Source organism: Castanea sativa, chromosome 4 (assembly GCF_040712315.1).
Source record: "Castanea sativa cultivar Marrone di Chiusa Pesio chromosome 4, ASM4071231v1".
Classification (NCBI taxonomy): domain Eukaryota; kingdom Viridiplantae; phylum Streptophyta; class Magnoliopsida; order Fagales; family Fagaceae; genus Castanea; species Castanea sativa.
The window spans coordinates 39,978,883-40,000,007 of NC_134016.1; the positions used below are offsets into that span (position 1 = coordinate 39,978,883).

At 38.1% G+C, this 21,125-nt stretch overlaps 1 protein-coding gene across 1 annotated transcript; it reads right to left on the bottom strand.

Moving 5' to 3' along the window:
• Nucleotides 1–4,241: 4,241 nt before the first annotated feature.
• LOC142631877 (germin-like protein subfamily T member 2) lies at nt 4,242–5,191 on the bottom strand. Its single transcript, XM_075806213.1, has one exon. It carries the CDS (start codon nt 5,071–5,073, stop codon nt 4,405–4,407), a length of 669 nt encoding a protein of 222 aa, XP_075662328.1. The 5' UTR covers nt 5,074–5,191; the 3' UTR covers nt 4,242–4,404.
• Between the last annotated feature and the right edge of the window lie 15,934 nt (nt 5,192–21,125).

Here is a 21,125-nt window from a genome sequence, read left to right on the forward strand (position 1 = left end):
TCTTATATTGTAGCTGTGACCATGAACATGATTTGGAAATTAAGAAATAAAGTGATTTTAACAAGTAAGCTCCTCAATCTTGATGGTTTGAATCAATAAATTCATTTGGACTATCAGAAATTCGAAGCCAAGACCCCTAAACCCCAACTTTTCATGCAAATTTCGAGGTGAGTCTAGTGGGAAAGATCACCTTGCTATTGGTAGAAAGAAAATGTTGATGCTTCTTGTTAGATGGTAAAGTGCATGTTGCAATAATGGTGATGAATTATGCAGGTGAATTCTTGAAAGCATTGGGTGAAAGAATCTCATTTGTCTCTGCTCTAGTCAATATATAACTCAATAACAGAAAATCTCTTGTAATGCTTCTATAATTCTAAGATAAAGTTATTGTTCTGCCAAAAGTTGGAGAAACGATTTTAAGAATGAGGGAAACTATAGTAACCTATTAATTTTGTTGAATCATAATTTACACTCACACCTTAATCTGCCTGCTAAATAGTCATATGTCTGTTTTACTTTCTTATGCCAGTCATTGTTTCTTTGCAACTGTTCCTAATAGATTTCACAAATTTTTTATAAAAAGTGATAAATTGACTTTCTAATTTAAGTTTTTTATGGTGCAGCTTGAAGCTGCCCTTCGCTGTGTTATTAAATTTTTAGATTTATGCCACCACTCCCATATCCTATGTCCTTATATATTCCATTGGTCTGTTAATGCCTTTAGAATCGTTTTTTTGGCTTTGTAAGTCATGGCCTTAGTTGGGCTCTCTGAATAACATTTGTGGCAATTGAAACTGTTGTGTTCAAGCTATGAATCCATGGACCACTGGAAAACACCTTAATTAGTTCAAACTTTGTTACAGAAAAAATGAATAACTGAATTTCTTAGAGCATCCGCAACGAAGAGGGCATATGGCAAATGCAAGGATATTATACCATTTAGGCTCAAAACATCAGCTCCATTGAAAAGTGTAAAATACAACTATTGTAAAAAAAAATACAATTGAGCTACAGTGTGATTCTAAATGTAGAATCACACTGTAGCTCAATTGTAAAACTAAATATTATTATTTTATTACTTTTACTATTGCTTTATCTTCTCACCCTCTCACCGGTACTCTCATCTCTTCTCTCTTTTTTTCTTTCTTCTTTTTCAGTTCTTTGATTCTCTCCTTCAATCCTTCTCCCTCTCTCATCCCTGACTTCCCTTTCTTTTTCTTTTTTCCTTTTCTTCTCTATTTTCCCTTGAATCAAGCCTCCGTGGGTCTCATATTGGGTGGAGTATGGTTCGATGTGGCAAATCGGGGTGGTGCCGTGGCCGTGGATCGGGGTGGTGTCGTGCTCACCGTGACTAAGCCGCCGTGGGTCTCGTATTTGCCGTGGTGGTGGATCGGGGTGGAGCCGAGATCGCCGTGGATCGTGGGTCTCATGGGTTGGTGGCGCTCGGGTTTGATGTGGAGGTAGATGTGGCAGGTCGGGGTGGTGTTGTGCTTGCCGTGACTAAGCCGCCGTGGGTCTCGAGGTGGTGCCGTGGTGGTGGATCGGGGTGGAGCCGAGATCGCCGTGGATCATGGGTCTCATGGGTTGGTGGCGCTCGGGTTTGATGTGGAGGCAGATGTGGCAGGTCGGGGTGGTGCCATGCTCGCCGTGACTAAGCCGCCGTGGGTCTCGGGGTGGTGCCGAGGTGGTGTATCGGTGGGTGGTGGATTGATTTGGGTTTGCTGAGTTTGTTGTGTGGATTGATTTGGGTTTTTCTGATAGTGTTAAGATTTTTTGTGTGGTGGAAATTTTTTGTGTTTCTTTCCCTCTTGGTAGTTGTTTTTTGTGGTTGTTGTTGGTGGTGAGTTTGGTTGTGGTGGTGGTTGCTGGCCGGTGGCGTGGTGGCGGTTGCTGGTCGGTGGCGTGGTGGTGGTTGCTGGTCGGTGGCGTGGTGGTGGTTGCTGGTCGGTGGCGTGGTTGTTTCTTGGGTTTTTCTTTTTTGGAACAGGTATCTCTGATAGACATTTTGTATATTTTAATGTGAAAATATATTATTTTAATGAGTAGAATAGGAAAATAGAAGTTTTGATGCTGGGTGTAGTGAAAAATGGTATTGTATAATTGATAAAGTGGCTTTTTGGATGGTAAAATAGGATAGAATTGAAAAAAATGAATGTGGATGCTCTTATATGTTGATTGGATCTCAAGTGTGGCTATTTCTAAGTAACTGGGTTGACTACAAGAACTGCACACACACATTCATTCACATCTACAATAAAGCCATCCCCCCCCCCCTTTTTTGGCAAGCTACTATTTTTGTCCCTAGATATATTACGGGTCCGTTTAGATAGAACTTATTGTTGAAAATTAAAAACTGAAAACACTGTAGCAATTTTATTTTTAAATGTATGAATAGTGCTGCGGGACCTATTTTTAATAAAAAATTGCTAAAAAAGTACGTGAACAGTGCGCGCATAGTGCGCTTGTCCCCCGCAGTAGAAAAAAAAAAAAGCAAAACGTGGACGCAGCAAATATAAGCTGGATCCAAACCAGCACTAAGAGTTCAATTTCGTCCATCAACTTTTAATTGTTTCAATTTAGTTCCAACATTTTGAAAATGGTTGCATGTTGCACTTGCTCCCACTTCCCTTATAGAAATTGAATGATTTCTGTGAAATTCTTTTCAAATTGAGTGAAGGGGGAAACATTAGTACAGCTTCCTGTAGTTAGTGTTGACAAGAAGTGGGAACAACGTAACATTGAACTTCGTTAGAACTTTAGCAACTAAATTTACACAATCAGTAGTTTAACGATGAACTTGAACGTTCTCACATGGTTTAGGAACAATTGGCCTATTTAATATATTTTTTCCCCTCACGTTATTCTTCTTTTTCTGCTTTACTTGTTCTTTCAAGAGCTTCCAAAATGTATGTGAGCTTCTGTGTGCATGATTATGCCAACTCCTCTCACCATTTGGTGCCACCCTTGGACATCGGTGCACTCTTCCACCCCAAATTCATTAATCCCTTTCAGTATTTTAAATCAAATACCCTTTGTACATGGACATCTATCATATCTATATCTTTAGGTTCAATTTGTCATGTCGGCTTGTATTTTATTCCCAAGGGCCAAATCATGCTTGACCCTTTTTTTTTGCTCACTAGTTTTTCTGTGGATAGTCTCATAGGAATAGGCTTTGAATAATAAGAATAATAAGGTATCCTCTTGTGAAGAGAATAGCGCTTTTTTAATTGTATCACAGATCCAAAAAGAAGAATTTTGGAATTATATGCTGTAGGACTTTTCTAACTAATTGATGTCGTGTTTCAGCTTGGTGCACTGTCATTTGATGCTTCTGGAATGATGTTTGGATCACAAGCAATGAGGGAATATGCTCAAAGCTCAACCTAAATGGCTGCATATGCAGGTTGGTGGTAGTTTTGAAAGAGCAACATAATCTCGCTCACGTAAGAAGATTAGAGAAGAATTAGTACTTAATCATTTATTATCAAAGGGCAGCTGTGATGTAGGTTTCTCCATGTTTGATGCTGAAGTGTGTTTCCTAGTCTCTTTTAATGTCTTAAAATTTTAATACGAAATCATATGTAGAAAATGCATTAATCTTTTTATGTATCATCATTAATACACTTTAGTTAATTGTATTAGTACGTAGACAGAATCTCCTAGGTTGAATTAGTTCTTAAGCCGTGTACGCAAAGGACTCTGCTTTCTGGAACTTATTTACAAATTCTGATTCATTGTTACAATATGTTACTAATTGATACAATTTCATGCCAAACTGTGTAATGAGAGAATTTTGCTTTCCAAATCTTCTTTTTTGCTGTTAAAAATGTTACTAATTGGTACAAATTCATGTTTTAATAATGGTAATGAAATAAATTCAAATTATGCAAAATTTTGGAGTCATTAAAATAGAACTAATGTTGAAGTACAGAATGAGCAATAGACAAATGCCATAGGAGACGATTTATTTTTTATTTTTTTGAGAGAAGCCATTAAAGCCAATTTAAATAATTACTTAAAATGAAACCAAATGGAAATTTGCTGTCATTGTATGCGGGGTTTGATACAGGACACTTCTATATTATTGTATCTGAATTTAGAGTAGAGGTATATTCTTCAAGGTATTTTTTTACGGTGAGGGAGATTCAGTTGTGTTATTTAGAACTCAATACTTCAACTCACAGGTGAAAACATTTATCATAAAATTCATCTATAAAGATAACAACATAGGTGTCATAAAATCAATCAATAAAAAGAACGAAGTTTTATAAATCAATCAATAATAAAAACAACATACACAGATAACCTGAATGACACAGCCCAACAAAGGGAGGCAATCAATCTCAGAAGTATTATTACACAATCTACAAATCAAAGGGACCTTATCAAGAAGGCCATGGCTTAAGAACCAAATTTAGATTTTATGCTATTGACAACAGCATCGTCTACTTGGAACGCCTGAGTTAACACTTCATTAGGCATTGGGGGTTGTGAACCAAAGAGAGTTGTTGAGAGAATCACAGCCCCTGGCATGTGACTATTGAAAGAAGTGAAGACAGTACCTTTCCCTTTTCCAACATTCTTTTGGAAGTGTACAAGTCCCCTAGGAATGACAAAGATCTCTCCAGGAGTCAAAACTTTAGAGTAATACACATTGGAAGTTGTCACAAACCCCACAAGTATCCTCCCTTTAATGACCAAACCCATCTCAGTTGCACGAGGGTGAGAGTGTGGTGGATTAAGTCCTCCAGGGCCATAGTCTAAACGGTTCATTGCAATTCCAAGAGTGTTGACGGCAGGAAATGAAAGGACATTTGCAGGAGTGACACTGAAGTTTAAGTTTGATGTGTTAGTGATACCCTCTTTGCTCAGATCAAAGAAAAAATCACTTCCACTAACTTTTGAGGCAGGTATGCAAGGAAATCCATTGATTGATATGGATGCATTCAAATCTGCAACACAAAAGTCCTGTAACGAATCGGGGTCAGCCGATAGGGAAGGCACCGGGAGAAGCAGTAACATTAGAAAGCAAGATAGCAGGTAGAGGGGTGAGTTTGATGATTTCATCATGGCTGCTAGAAACTCCTGTTTTTTAGAGAGTACAAGATTGTAAAAGATGAGTTTTTGGTTGGTTTTGTGGTTGAAGAATGAAGATCGTGGTTCTATATAGAACTCTCTTTCTATGTGAAAACCCCAATGATTTCTTAGTTTTGCTGATGCTGAGACATAGGTAGTGACACAAGCAGCACTAAAGTCCACTGAAGATGGCGGGCTGTGGTCAAATTATCTTTTGAATTTTGTATTAGCAAATCGTGTCCCCTTTTGAAACTGTCAAAGGATCAATTAGCTTTGATAGAGATAGCAAAATGGAAAGTCTTAGTTATTTTCTAAAGCTTTTTCATGGTCTAGAATATATGTCTATTTTTGACAGTGTCAGATGAATAAAATCAATAAATCAATAATTCAATTCATTGACTCCTTCAACCTTTAGCCTCTTTTTAATGAGCAGTAACTACATGCATGGACGGGGGCATGGTTGGATTTGCGCCCCCCTGCCCCCGCCCCCCGCACCCCCCCCCCCCCCCATATTAAAAAAAAAAAATTATATATATATAATACTAATTTTAGTAATTTTGTTTTATTCAATTACACTTTTATCTCCTTAAAAATATCATTGATTATTTTAATGAGGACGGAGCCATGGTTGGGCTTGTGGGCAATGGCCCCCCAAATATTTAAAAAAAAAATATTATTATATATATGGGTACTAATTTTAGTAATTTTGTTTTATAAAATTACACTTTGATCCCCTTAAAATTATCATTGATTATTTTAATGAGCAGTAACTAATGCATGGACGGAGCCATGGTTGGACTTGGGGGGCAATGGCTCCCCAAATATATATATTTTTAAATATTATTATATATATGGGTACTGATTTTAGTAATTTTGTTTTTATAAAATAACACTTTTGTACCCTTAAAAATATCATTGATTATTTTAAGAGTGTTGTTATAGTCAACAAATTTTTTATAACATTTTTAAATTGTTAAGATATCAAATTCTTATTGATTTGTATTTGGATCTATTACTTACATTATCAGCAATTTGTAAATAAGTTTGTAGTTCAAACATTTTCCTCATTTTAAAGACCATTAAAAAATTTATTAGTCTAAAATCTAAAAAAGAAATATACAAGCAACAAAAATTACCAATAGTAAAACTTAAAAAAAAAAAAATTAAGCATAGTCAACCAATTTTATCCAAAACAAACAATCTGACCCTTTAAAAATTTTTAAACAAGCAGCAGCTAAGCAACTAAGTAGTAATAAATTCGGAGGCCGAAGTCACTACACACCATCAGTAGCAAAACCAGCCCCCTAAGGCTCTAACTTTAAGTTCTGGCTCTGTCCTTGTCTGCACAATTGTGTGTTTCCTAAGGAAGTTCTATGCTGATACATGCAGATACATCATGGTCTGTCATCTGTGAAAGTTACCAGCTTTCCCTGAACAACTACGGTTTTTCATTTATTAGTCTTAATCGATACGGTACCCCATGGAGCTGCGTAGCTCATCAGAACAAATCAATGCAATTATCCCTTTTTTATTTTAACTTGCGAAGGTCCAAATTATTCAAGGTTTGGTAGCAGCGTCCATTGCATCAGATTTCATGCCAGAAGGCAGTTGCCTCTTCAAATGATCATGTGTAATCCAATTTCATCACATGCCATATTTACTTTCAGACTATGGATCGCATTGAGTAATGTTTTATTTATTTATTTATGAGAAAATTTGTGGACAATGTTTGTGCCACAAATGTGGTTGACTGTGAGTTATAGATAAAAAGTGGGACATTTATGTGAAAGTAATAAACAATTATTTACAGTTGATAACATCGGAAGTGATAGATAAAAATTAAGTGGGGCATTTATGTGAAAGTGATAAACAATTATTTACGGTTGATAACATTGGAGCTGTGACAAAAAGTTATGAAACAAAAGTTGTAATCCTAAAATAACTCTTTGTTTATTTATTTTTGAGAAATAACTCTTTATTTATTAGTGCAGCATGTCAGATTATGTAATTTCACCCAAGCATTTTGTTAGATACATAGGATAAAAAATTAACAGAATGTACTAATGACAAAGTATAATGTATTCAATTGTTTAGGGGGAAAAAAGTTTTGGATAGTTTAAGGATGAAAAGTGAACTTCATGTCGAATTTAAGACTGAAAACAATATTTGGTTAAAACTAATCTCTACAATATATGCAATACATTTCCGATCACACTATAAAGTAAAATTATTATCAAAATATACTTTGCTCATTCATTTTAGTTTTTGCTCTCTAAATAGAATTTCTTTTGTCCCCTCTAAATAGAATTTCTTTTGTCCCTGTGAATTAGTAATAAAAGGGGCCAGATTTGGGCACAATGGCAAGTGCGATTTGCCCAACTAACATGTCATGGGTTCGAGCATGAGAATCAATTTCTCTAAAATTGAGGATGCGACTATCTACCAAACACCTCTCTTAGGCCTCAGAAAAGTGGAAACCTTGACCATTGAATATGTCATTTTCTTGATGTCGATTAGTACAAGAAATTCTATTAGGCATAGATGCTTTCTTGTAGGGCAAGACCTCAGTATAAATGTTTGGAATGATCCTTGGATCCTGTGGCTACAAGAATCCTCTTCCAACTTCCCTTACACAAGAAAACGTGATTTGGTTGGAGAAAGATCTCCACTCTTTTTTGTCAAGTCCATATATTGGGCTTATAAACAACACAGATTCAATAATTCTCATACCATCTTTTGGAAATCCTTATGGCAAAGCATATTCCACGAAAGGATAAAAATGTTGATGCTTCTTGTTACCCCTAAAAGCAGGATTAGTGAATTTTTTTTTTTTGTGGGGGGGGGGTGGTGGGGGAGATGAAGAAGACATGTCAGCACATGGTATCTATGTGGTTGAAAGGCAGAATTGTGAGTTATTGTAGCTGTGAGTCTGTGACCATGAACACGATTTTGAAATTACGAAATAAAGTGATGCTAAAAAGTGAGCCTCTCAATCTTGATGGTTTTACTCAATAAATTCATTTGGACTATCAGAGATTTGAAGCCAAGACCCCTAAACCCCAACTTTGCATGCAAATTTCTAGACAAGTCTAGTGGGAAAGACCACCTTACTCTTGTTTGAAAGCAAATGTTGATGCTTCGTGTTAGATGGTAAAGTGCATGTTGCAATAATGGTGATGATTTATGCAGGTGAATTCTTGAAAGCATTGGGTGAAAAGAATCTCATTTGTCTCTGCTCTAGTCAATATTCAACTCAATAACAGAAAATCTACTGTAATGCTTCTAAAATTCTAAGATAAAGTTATTGGTCTGCCAAAAGTTGAAGAACTGATTTTAAGAATGAGAAAAGCTTTAGTAACCTGTTAATTTTGTTGAATCTTAATTTACACTCACACCTTAATCTGCCTGCTGAATAGTCACATGTCTGTTTTACTTTCTTATGCCAGTCATTGTTTCTTTGCAACCTTAATAGGTGTGTGTTTCGAATAAATTCATAAAATTTTTATAAGAAGTGATAAGTTGACTTTCTAAACCAAAGTTTTGTATGGCGCAGCTTGAAGCTGCCATTCACTGTGTTGTTAATTTTTTAGATTTATGCCACCACTCCCATATCCTAATTCCTTGTATATTCCATTGGTCTGTTAATGCCTTCAGTGTGTGTGTCTATATATATATATATGTCATGGCCTTAGTGGCAATGGAAACTGTTGTGTTCAAGCTATAAATTCATGGACCATTGGAAAACACCTTAACTGCTTCAAACTTTGTCACAGAAAAAATGAGTATGTGAATATTTCTGATATGTTGATATTGATCTAAAGTGTGGCTATTTCTAAATAATTGGGTTGACTACAAGAACCACACACACATATTAGTTCACATCTACTATAAAGCCTTCCTCTGATTTACCCCCCCCCCCCCCCTTTCTCTTTTTGGCAAGCTACTATTTTTGTCCCTTGATATATTAAGAGTTCAATTTCGTCCATCAACTTTTAATTGTTTCAATTTAGTTCCAACTTCCAAAATTTTGAAAATGGTTGCATGTTACACTTGCTCCCACTTCCCTTATAGAAATTGATTGATTTATGTGAAATTATTTTCAAATTGAGTGAATTTACTTTGATCCTCACCAACACAAAGAACAAAGAGTTTGAAGGGGGGGAAATTAGTACAACTTCCTGTAGTTAATGTTGACAAGAGTGGGAACAAGGTAAGAACTTAAGCAACTAAACTGACACAATCAGTAGTTTAGCAATGAAATTGAACGTTCTCACATGGTTCAGGACCAATATAGTTTGTTTTTCCTATTTTCTATTTTTTTTTCCCCTTCACTTTATTCTTCTTTTTCTGCTTTACTTGTTCTTTCAAGAGCTTCCAACATGTATGTGAGCTTCTGTGTGCAACGAATGCTTTAGTTGTGCATGATTATGCCAACTCCTCTCACCATTTGGTGCCACCCTTCGACATCAGTGCACTCTTCCACCCCAAATTCACTTATCCCTTTAAATACTTTAAATCAAATACCCTTAGTACATGAACATCTATCATATCTATATCTTTAGGTTCAATTTGTAATGTTGCCTTGTATTTTAAGTTTTTTCTTACTTTGGTTTTTAGGTGGATAGGATCCTAAGAATTTGCTTTGAATATTAATTTATCCTCTTGTGAAGAGAATATTGTTTTTTTAATTGTAACACAAATCCAAAAGAAGACTTTTGGAATTATATGCTGTATGAATTTGGTAACGAGTTGATTTGGTGTTTAGGCTTGGTGCACAGCCATTTGATGCTTCTGTAATGATATTTGGATCACAAGCAATGAGGGAATACTGTCAAAGCTCACAACCTGAATGGCTGTATATGCAGGTTGGTGGTAGTTTTGAAAGAGCAACAGAATCTTGCGTGCGTAAGAAGATTAGAGAAGAATTAGTGCTTAATCATTTATAATCAAAGGGCAGCTGTGCTATAGGTTTCTCCCTTCACCCATACTATACATACCCTTATTATCCACAAAAGTGTAAGGGGGCTATCCACAAAAAAAAAAAAAAAAACCTAGAGAGGTTTCTACAACACACCCACCATTGGCCTTTTTCGTGAGTACTTACGAAATGACAGGCTGACATGACTCTTTAGCTTTTAGTCATGTGTTTTACATGTGGCCTTTTCGCAGGTTCTTTTACTTGTGAACTTCTTGCGAGCTAGTTGCGAAACTGCATTGATCTTCATTGCAGGTTTGATTCTTAATACTAAAGCCAATACAATAAAATTTCACAAAATACAAGAAAATAATTTATGAGAAATGTTAACGAATGCACTTAGGGCATTGGTTAATAATTCATTTAAAGAAAGTTTTTATGGAAAAAAAAAGCAATTAATATTTTGCTAGCTTTTTTAATTTCCCATAAAAGTATTGTCAAAACTTTCTTAAAATAGATTGTTAACCAATGCCCTAAAAGCACTCGCTAGCATAACCCATAATTTATTGCAATTACAACACTTTTTTATCATGAAATAAAGCCAACACAAATGTTATGTAAAAAACCATAACTTAACACTTGTACTACACACTTTGCCTCCTATATAAAAACATTCATGTATATTTTATTACTTGAGAAATACAATACTATTCATTCAGTATTACTAACATGTGAATATTATTGTATTTCTTAAGTAATAAAATATACATATGCGTCTTTATATAGGATGCAAAGTGTATAGTATAAGTATGTGTGCTATACAAGTAAACAAAATAGGCCTAAGGCCCATAACCTATTACATGTTAACAGATTGTATTAGTACACAGACAAAATCTCCTAGGTTGATTTTGTTCTTAAGCTATGTAAGCAAAGGACTCTGCTTTTTGGAACTTAGTTACAAATTTTTATTCATTGTCATAGTATGTTACTAATTGATAAAACTTCATGCCAGACTCTGTAATGAGAGAATTGTTCTTTCCAAAGTTTCATTTTCATTGTCAAATATGTAACTAATTGGTACAAATTCATGTTTCAATACTGGTAATGAAATAAATTCAAATAATGCAAAATTTTGGAGTCATTAAAATCGAACTAATGTTGAAGTACAGAATGAGCAATTGACTAATGCCATAGGAGACGATTTATTTTTTATTTTTCCGAGAGAAGCCATTAAAGCCAATTTAAAGTCATTAAAATTGAACTAATGCTGTCATTATATGTGGGGTTTGATACAAGACACTTTTATATTGTTGCATCCGAATTCAGTTATATTCTTCAAGGTATTTTTTTACAAGAGATTCGGTTGCCTTATTTAGAACTCAATACTTCAACTCACAGGTGAAAACATCTATATCTATATATATCTAAAAGCTGAAGCATAACATTTATTGTTGCTGCGCTCTAGTTGAGCTATATTAGTGTTGTCCACGTCATTATCTTTTTTCTTTCCAATTTTCTTATAATTGTTTTTAACATTTATTTACCACTGCACACCCTTGGGGCAATAGTCACTCCACAAGTATAAGTGCTTGTGGGGTGTGGGGGGTAAGGGCCGGGATTCAAGTCTTTAAGAGGGAGGTTCATACACATATACACTTAGATTAAGTTAGAGTAGAATTTTTATCTTGTATTAAAAAAACATTTATTAATTTTTAATATTTACACTTATCTAACATTTCTCTCTCCCTTTTTTTAGAGAGTTTCAACTTATGCCGTTCGCTCTTGATGATAACTCTTCATCGTCAGACCAAGATACCAATCAATTCTAGTATTGGCGGGTATTGAACCCCAAATCTCTTATACAACCATCAGAAACTTTACCAGTTGTACTAACTGGAACCACAGCTTTCCCTTTCCTTTACATTTTCATCTCTCCACTACCCTCTACATTAATATCATTCTTCATCTTTCCCTTCATTTTTCTTAATTTTTGTCACTTCTTATTCACACCCTTCTAATAAATTTGTCACTATCTCTTCCATTCTATGCATAGTTTTCCCTCCCAAAAAATGTTCTCTCTCTCTCTCTCTCTCTCTCTCTCTCTCAATTTTTTGGTGGATTTAAAATTTTTTTTTTCTTGCATCTCTGCTTTAGATTGATACTTTTTTATATTCTTTAAAACTCTACTTAATTTGGCTTAATGGGATTTAATTTTTTTTTTTCAAATTGTTGTTATTGTTGGTTTTTTTTGTTGTTGTTGTTCTCTTTGATTGTTAAATGTTATCCTATTTTGTTATAAAGAATTAAATATAGCATATAAAAATATAAAAATATTCTATTACATAGCTTGATTTGGATAATTTTATATTTATTGTAATTTGATATTTATTCTATTACATAGCATAATTTTTTATAGTGCTCAATTTAGATGTTTTTTTTTTTTAAAGCGCTCAATTTGGATGTTAAACTATGAGACTTTACTAATTTTTATTTATTTTTTAATCCTTTGTGGTGGACAAAGTACTCATAATAGTTGTATTAGAAGTACTCTATAATGTCATTTATTTAGAGAAAAGCAAATGTACGTTAGCCAAATGAAAATAATCAAATGGGTGAAAAATTTTAACTTTTGCAATTTTATTTTAATAATAATAATTATTATTTTATAACAATGCATATATAGTAATTTAATTCTTAGATTTTGCTAATAATTATTTATTTGATAATATGTTCTAGGTGGACAAAATTACAATTTCTGCAAAGAAAATAACATGAATAGATTATCAACAACAAATTATTTTCCTAATTGATCAAATTAATCATTGTTAAGTTTTATTGATTTTTTTAGTTACATTTTTCGGTGTTTTGGATTGTAGGCAAAAAAAATATTGAGAAGGTTTGTTTAAAACTAAAAGAACAATTTCCAAATTTTATATTCCTTTTAATGGTTTACAAAATGTTATAAATAACTTTGATTAAAAAATGAATATTTTCGTTAACTTGCCTTTTGAATTTCTGAAAAAAATTGTATTGTTTTTATTTTGGTACGACAAAATTTATATTTATGATTTATGATTGTTTCTATATTACTGTAAGTGCACAATTGCACCTGGACCCAAGAACAGTTGTGGGCTCAGGCCCAATGAGCCTTAAACAATGAAAATTTGTAGAGAGTGGGCTTGAAACCCAGATTAGAAGTGAGTGAAGATTAAATGACAAACTAAAGATTGCCAGTATTAGGAAACAGCAAAGAGTAATGTAAATAGGTCTCCTCGGACGTAAGCCGAGAGCTGTTCTTATATTATCTCTCTCTCTTTGTCTTTTTTCTTTTTAGGTTACAAACAGCTTCCGTCCTTCTTCGTTCTAGGTCCTCCCTTAAATACTCTTCTTCTTAATACTTTATACACGTGTTGCCCCCAACTCCTCCCTTAGTATAGATATTTCTTTTCTTAGTGCCTTTGAACAGTAACTAGAAGTTTCCCTTCCACTGTTCAAGTGTCACCTCCCCATTAATGCGGCTGTGGTGGTAGGTGTGTGGTCTTTAATGTGGAGGTAGCAGCCTTTGTCTTTGTCATTTCTTCAACACTCGGTGCTTCGGGGCATTCAAGGGTTCACCCTTTTAACCATTGGTCTTGACCGTGTCATTCCCTAACCCGTACCATGAAGTCCCGGTTCTCCGGTGTCAGCTTCGAGGATAAGTTCACCCTCGGCCGAGTCCTCGGATCTCCGCGCATGGGCCGACCCATAGTATTAACAACTTCCAAACCCAGGGTCGTCGGCCTTCCTTAACATGGCCCAAAAGGCCCACGTTCCCATCAGATCTTTTTACCCCCACAATAGCCCCTCAAAACTCTAATTTTCAACGTCCGAGGAGAAAAATAGGGTTTCGATCCGACGAGAACCTCGCTCTACACACTTTATAAGTGATGGCACGTGTGGAAATCGTTTTGCGTCCCGTAAGATGACACTTGGCGGTTTTATTTTCGAAAATGCGCGCATTTATTATCGTAAGTTGCTCTTTGTCTCCCATGTTCAACGTGAGATGGGCATCCAACGGTTCTCATTACTCCACGAAATTTTAGGCGGGATAGACATAATTTCGAGGCCGCCTTTTCGCACGTCGTGACGCTTTCGGGAACCCGCGCCTTCATTTAATTCCTCGGGGGTAATCCCATCAAGACATCAGCCATCATACATTACTCGAGAAAACCGTGAGATTTGCACATCTTCGACCTTGTAAGTTCTTACTCCTATTCTAAACCTTTTCTCCTCAATATTTGTCCTCGGCTACCAATACAAACACTCTCCCTTTTAAGGTTTAGTCTATCGTCTCTCGTTAATGGGAAAATTCAAGTGTCTAGTTGATACCGCCGTCGGGATGGAAGGCTTTAGAGCCAAATATCATATTCCCGCCGACGTAGGATTAGAATACCGCCCGGCAACACCGTGGCCGGTTCTAGGAAAGAGGAGAGGTTATCATCCCTATGATAGCCTTCATAGAGGGTGGGATGACCCTTCCAATGAAACCCGTAATGAGGGAGTATCTTCGCAACCACAGTTGTGTCCCGACCAATGCCTTCCAAACGTTTTTAGAGTTCTAGGTAGTGTAGATGCTCTAAACGAGCAGATGGGTTTAAACCTCACATGGCACGATGTCGTGTTCCTATATGAGTCCCACAAACTTTCTAAAGTAGGTTATTATATGAAATCTCGGTCTAGCACCGTTAGGCTAATCTCCCGTCCGCCCCAAATCAAACAAAGGCATGAAGGACGACTACTTGATCGTGTCCGGGAACCGGCACGATGGCTTTCATCGCCCGCCCAGCCGGGGGATCCAGTGTGCGACGCCGTAGGATTAATCTCCCCACAACACAACTTCTCCTAACACACACACAAATGCGTATTTGTATTTACTTAAACTTGTTAAATATTTGTGTGAATCTAATCAGGTTTGTTTGTTTTGACGTCTTCGTGAGATAAGCAGCACGTGCGTCCTCGTCTGAGTCACTGTAACGTTGCCGATTTAAACCGAGTACTTCGCTCCGAGGTGTTCGTTAGCGAAGACTTACAACTTCGGGCGGCTCACCTCATTCTCGGATACACTCCCCTTTCCAAAGACTTCCAAGAGATAGAGGACGCCATTATTGCAGGCGACCGAAGACGGAAGAGGATCAACGTAGCTCGGCGCCATTTTCTGGACGACCGTGACCTCCCGGACGCTCCTAACACCATTCTGTACAACCGGGCGATAGCAGCAGTCCCCCTTGCCGTGCACGCACAAACAGCTGTCATTCCAGAAGAGCAGGTGTCTTCTTCACACACCCTTGACGACGAGATAGATCAATTCCATCTCGAAGACACCGAGAGACCTCGCGGGAACCAGTTTGTAGTGCTTTCCGACGAGGAAGAAGAAGCAACCGAGGCCTCTGGAATTGCAGGGTTTGCAGTTGCCCTTCCCGAGGACGAATCCGTAGAAGACATGGGACGAATGGAGGGTCTTCTCACTAATAGGGCTGCCAAAGTTGCAGAGAAGAAGAAAAAGGGGACGTCCCAAGTTCTCCCAGTTTTACCTCCTCCTCCTCCTCCAAACCGAGCCCAAACCGGCTAGCCGAGGATCCCAAGAAGAAGAGGAAAGGGGATGATGAGGGGACGACTAATAAAGAGCCCAAGAAACCACGCCAACAACTCCCCGGCCCACGCGAAGCCGGATAAGGGCAAGGGGTAGATCCCGTGCTCGCCTGAACTCGGGGAAATCGTGGATGAGGCTGTAGTGCACCGAGCACCGGCCACCCGGTCCCCCGATCTAAGGCCGGACGGCGCTCCTATCTCCCGGCTCCCAGGATAAGGCGCTTCCAACAAGGCCACGCCCACCACCCGGCCGAGGTCCTAGAACGCCCTCTTCGCCGCCCACGGACATGGAGACCTTGGAAAAGATGGGCCAACCACAACTATTCCTCTCTCTAAAAAGAGACTTAGCGCTGGTAAGTGTTCCTCCTTTTAACAATATTTATAAGTAAATTAGTTTTTGTTATTCCTAACTCCATCATGCTTTTTTACTGTGCTATTCAGGAGGTCTTTGTAGCTGAAAAGTTTATTGAAGACGCTCGGAAAGTAGCTGTGGCTGAACTCGAAATTAGGGTGGAGATCGAGAAGACCTTAGGTGCAGCCCTTGCCGAGAACGAGAAGCTGACCTCTGAGGTAGCGTAGCCGAGGAGAGAGAAGAATGGGGTCGAGTCAAACTTGAAGACCATGAAGACCCGCATAGAAGGACAGCGCAAACTCCTTAAGGAAAGAAATGAAGAGCTCTCCCAAGCTCAAAGGGAGTGCTCGGATCTTAAGAAGCAACTAGCGCCGATGAAAGAAGAAGCCAATTCCTTCCAACTCTCTCTCCAAGTCGCCAAGCAGGCAAGTTTTAATGAAGGGGTAGCCACCACCGAGGAGCACTGACAGGAGGAGTTCGCGGCTTTATGCCGCGAATACCGTCAAAAAGTATGGGGAAGCTTTAAACGTAGCAGGAGTTCCTCAATCTTCGGATTTGAGGAAGTCCGAGAACGTTTGGCTTCCCTAGAAATACAGGAGAGATTGAAGAGGCTCCCGCTCGCTACTCCTACCCCCGAGCCAACTCTTCCCGCCCTACCTCCGGTGGTCCCACAAAGCAAATTCCTCGATCCTACAGAACCTTCTGGTTCCAATAAAGAAAAGGAAGGAGGAGTGGATGCAGAGAAGGACTTGAACCAGATAGTGGAACCCAACGTCCTTCCAACAAAGACAGCGGATAAAGGAAAGCAGGTTATGACTCCTTTTGAGCTGGAGTTGAGAAAGACCGAGGGCACTAGTACCTCTCAGCAAGATCCTCCTCCAACAGCTTAGGACTTAGCTTAGGGCTTCTCTTTTTCCATTCTTTTTTTTTGTTTTTGAATTATATATTGTAATGTATATTCACCTTGATTAATGAAGAACAATTTCGTTTGCTTTTCGCTTGGATTGTGTCTGCTTTTTCTTTATTCTTTATGTACTTATTACAAAATTTTTCCCATTAAGTCATATCAGAAGTTTCTCAGAGCATCAAAATCTAACTCCAAGGATTGCATAGTCATAACTTTCACATAATCATGCGTATATTATTAAAGATTTAATACAAGGTGACATGGTTAATTCATTTGAATAATACCTCGATTAAAAAAGGAAAGAGGACTTCATGTAACAATTAAGCCAGTTCTTATAATGCATAACACTGCTTTTAGTAGGTTGTAAGATCCGAGGACCATTCCTTACACAAATTTCCTCAATACTTAGAGATATAAAACTTAAGATCCGAGTTAATAAACGTAAGGTATTAACATCCGTACACAATCGAAGTTAAGTTTAATCAAAGTCATAGTCCGAAGATAAATCTTAAGCAATCTTTCGTTTAATTCTTCAAAATTGTAATCAGTAAATGATAAGACATCAATTTCCACAAGGTTTGTGGTCCGAGGACTACACTTAACCATGTTTCGTTTGATTCTTTAAAACAATAACTTCAAATGTTAATTTTCCCAAAGTAGGAGGTCCGAAGACCCGACATAACTAAGGTTCGTTTAACAAATGATAAGACATCAATTTCCACAAGGTTTGTGGTCCGAGGACTACACTTAACCAAGTTTCGTTTGATTCTCAAAAATTGTAACTTCAAATGTTAATTTTCCCAAAGTAGGAGGTCCGAAGACCCGCATAATCAAGGTTCCGTTTAACAAATGATAAGACATCAATTTCCACAAGGTTTGTGGTCCGAGGACTACACTTAACCAAGTTTCGTTTGATTCTCAAAAATTGTAACTTCAAATGTTAATTTTCCCAAAGTAGGAGGTCCGAAGACCCGGCATAACTAAGGTTCTCCGTTTAACAAATGATAAGACGTCAATTTCCACAAGGTTTGTGGTCCGAGGACTACACTTAACCAAGTTTCGTTTGATTCTCAAAAATTGTAACTTCAAATGTTAATTTTCCCAAAGTAGGAGGTCCGAAGACCCGCATAACTAAGGTTCTGCTTTAACAAATGATAAGACATCAATTTCCACAAGGTTTGTGGTCCGAGGACTACACTCAACCAAGTTTCGTTTGATTCTCAAAAATTGTAACTTCAAATGTTAATTTTCCCAAAGTAGGAGGTCCGAAGACCCGGCATAACTAAGGTTCCGTTTAACAAATGATAAGACGTCAATTTCCACAAGGTTCGTGGTCCGAGGACTACACTTAACCAAGTTTCGTTTGATTCTCAAAAATTGTAACTTCAAATGTTAATTTTCCCAAAGTAGGAGGTCCGAAGACCCGGCATAACTAAGGTTCTGTTTAACAAATGATAAGACATCAATTTCCACAAGGTTTGTGGTCCGAGGACTACACTAAACCAAGTGAATCTCAAAAATGTAAACTTCAAATGTTAATTTTCCCAAAGTAGGAGGTCCGAGGACCCGGCATAACTAAGGTTCCGTTTTAACAAATGATAAGACATCAATTTCCACAAGATTTGTGGTCCGAGGACTACACTTATGAAATTTTCTTTTAGATTCTCAAAAATTGTAACTTCAAATGTTAATTTTCCCAAAGTAGGAGGTCCGAAGACCCGGCATAACTAAGGTTCTGTTTAACAAATGATAAGACATCAATTTCCACAAGGTTTGTGGTCCGAGGACTACACTTAACCAAGTTTCGTTTGATTCTCAAAAATTGTAACTTCAAATGTTAATTTTCCCAAAGTAGGAGGTCCGAAGACCCGGCATAACTAAGGTTCTCCGTTTAACAAATGATAAGACATCAATTTCCACAAGGTTTGTGGTCCGAGGACTACACTAAACCAAGTTTCGTTTGATTCTCAAAAATTGTAACTTCAAATGTTAATTTTCCCAAAGTAGGAGGTCCGAAGACCCGCATAACTAAGGTTCGTTTAACAAATGATAAGACATCAATTTCCACAAGGTTTGTGGTCCGAGGACTACACTTAACCAAGTTTCGTTTGATTCTCAAAAATTGTAACTTCAAATGTTAATTTTCCCAAAGTAGGAGGTCCGAAGACCCGCATAACTAAGGTTCGTTTTAACAAATGATAAGACATCAATTTCCACAAGGTTTGTGGTCCGAGGACTACACTCAACCAAGTTTCGTTTGATTCTCAAAAATTGTAACTTCAAATGTTAATTTTCCCAAAGTAGGAGGTCCGAAGACCCGGCATAACTAAGTTTCGTTTAACAAATGATAAGACATCAATTTCCACAAGGTTTGTGGTCCGAGGACTACACTTAACCAAGTTTCTGTTTGATTCTCAAAAATTGTAACTTCAAATGTTAATTTTCCCAAAGTAGGAGGTCCGAAGACCCGGCATAACTAAGGTTCGTTTTTAACAAATGATAAGACATCAATTTCCACAAGGTTTGTGGTCCGAGGACTACACTTAACCAAGTTTCGTTTGATTCTTTAGAACAAATAAGTTCAAATATGAGAGCCGCCCATAACTTTGAAACATTAATTGACGAAAGCTTATTTGATTAATAATAATACCTTCTAAGATTATTTACATTACATGGACGTGGTACAACTCGTTCATCCAGGTAAACTAACCTATACGACCCTACGCCTGCTATTGAAACAATGCGGTAGGGGCCTTCCCGCTAGGTCCTAGCTTACCCCATGCCGGGTTCTTAGAAGTGCCTACAACTTTCCTTAATACAAGATCACTGTGCGCAAGTGGCCTTAGTTTCACGTGGGCATCATGTCCTTGTTTTAGCTTCGCCGATAATAAGCCATTTGGACCATAGCTGCCTCACGCCGTTCTTCAAGTAAATCAAGATTTCTCTCTAGAAGTTCCTTGTTATTCTCTCGGACTAAAAGAACTTGTCTTTAGAGTAGGAAATCCAGACTCCAATGGTATCACCGCCTCGGCTCCATAAGCCATAGAGAATGGCGTTTCTCCAAAGTGGACTCCGTGCGGAGTGGTCCGATACGTCCACAGACATGAGGGAGCTCTTCCACCCATCCGCCTTTCGCATCATCCAACCTCTTCTTGAGCCCGTTGACAATGACCTTGTTAATCGCCTCGGCCCGTCCATTTCCTCGAGGATAAGCCGGGGTAGAGTATCCGTTTGTGATGCCCATGTCACTAGCGCATCGCCTAAAGGCATTGCGTCAAACCGAACGCCATTGTCCGAGATAAGAGTATGTGGTATACCAAATCTAGTAACAATATTCTTCCAAATAAACCTCTTGGAATCAACATCTCTGACATTGGCTAAGTGGCTCACTTCGACCCATTTAGTGAAGTAGTCCGTCCCTACAAGCAACCATCTTTTGTTTCCAAGAATTTCCTGGGAATGGCCCTACAATGTCCAAGCCCCATTGTGCGAAGGGCCAAGGGCTAGACAGAGGATTAAGAACCCCTCCAGGTTGGTGGATATTAGGGGCGAACCTCTCGACACCGATCACACTTTCCTCGGCATAATCTCGAGCCTCCCTCCGCATATTAGGCCACCAATAACCCCGAGTCGTGCTCTATGGGCTAAGGACCTTCCCCGCATGACTCCCACAAATTCCTTCATGCAATTCCTCCAAAGAACGATTCCGTTGATTCGTGTGTACACACAACAAATACGGTCCCGAAAAGGATCGTTTGTATAGCTTCCGATCCCTCGGACAACCGTAAGCGCGGCGCCTTTCGACGTACCTTTTCTCGCTTCAACTTTGTCTTCGGAAGGATGTCATTTTTGAGAAAAGATATGATCGAATCCATCCAACTAGGACCAGCTTATTAAATGGATGCGAGGTGCGTTAGCACTTATAAGAGAAGGTTCTATCGCATCCTCAACGAGAATCACCCTTGGTAGACCTTGAGCCGAGGATGTGGCCAATGTGGCCAAAGAATCCGCATGAGTGTTTCCACTCCTAGAGACATGAGCTAAGGCAAATGAGTCGAATTCTGGGCCGACGTTTAACCCCGGGCCAAATATTCTTGCATTCGGGGTCTCTAGCCTCCATGGTCCCCATGACTTGGCCGACCACTAATCGAGAGTCCGAGAACACATGGATTTCTTTGCCACCCATCTTATGTACCATTTGCATGCCTACCAAGACTGCTTCATACTCGGCCTCATTATTAGTA

What these genes read in the sequence shown, in the direction of transcription:
- LOC142631877 (XM_075806213.1), bottom strand. Translation starts at nt 5,073, where the DNA reads ATGATGAAATCATCAAACTCACCCCTCTACCTGCTATCTTGCTTTCTA.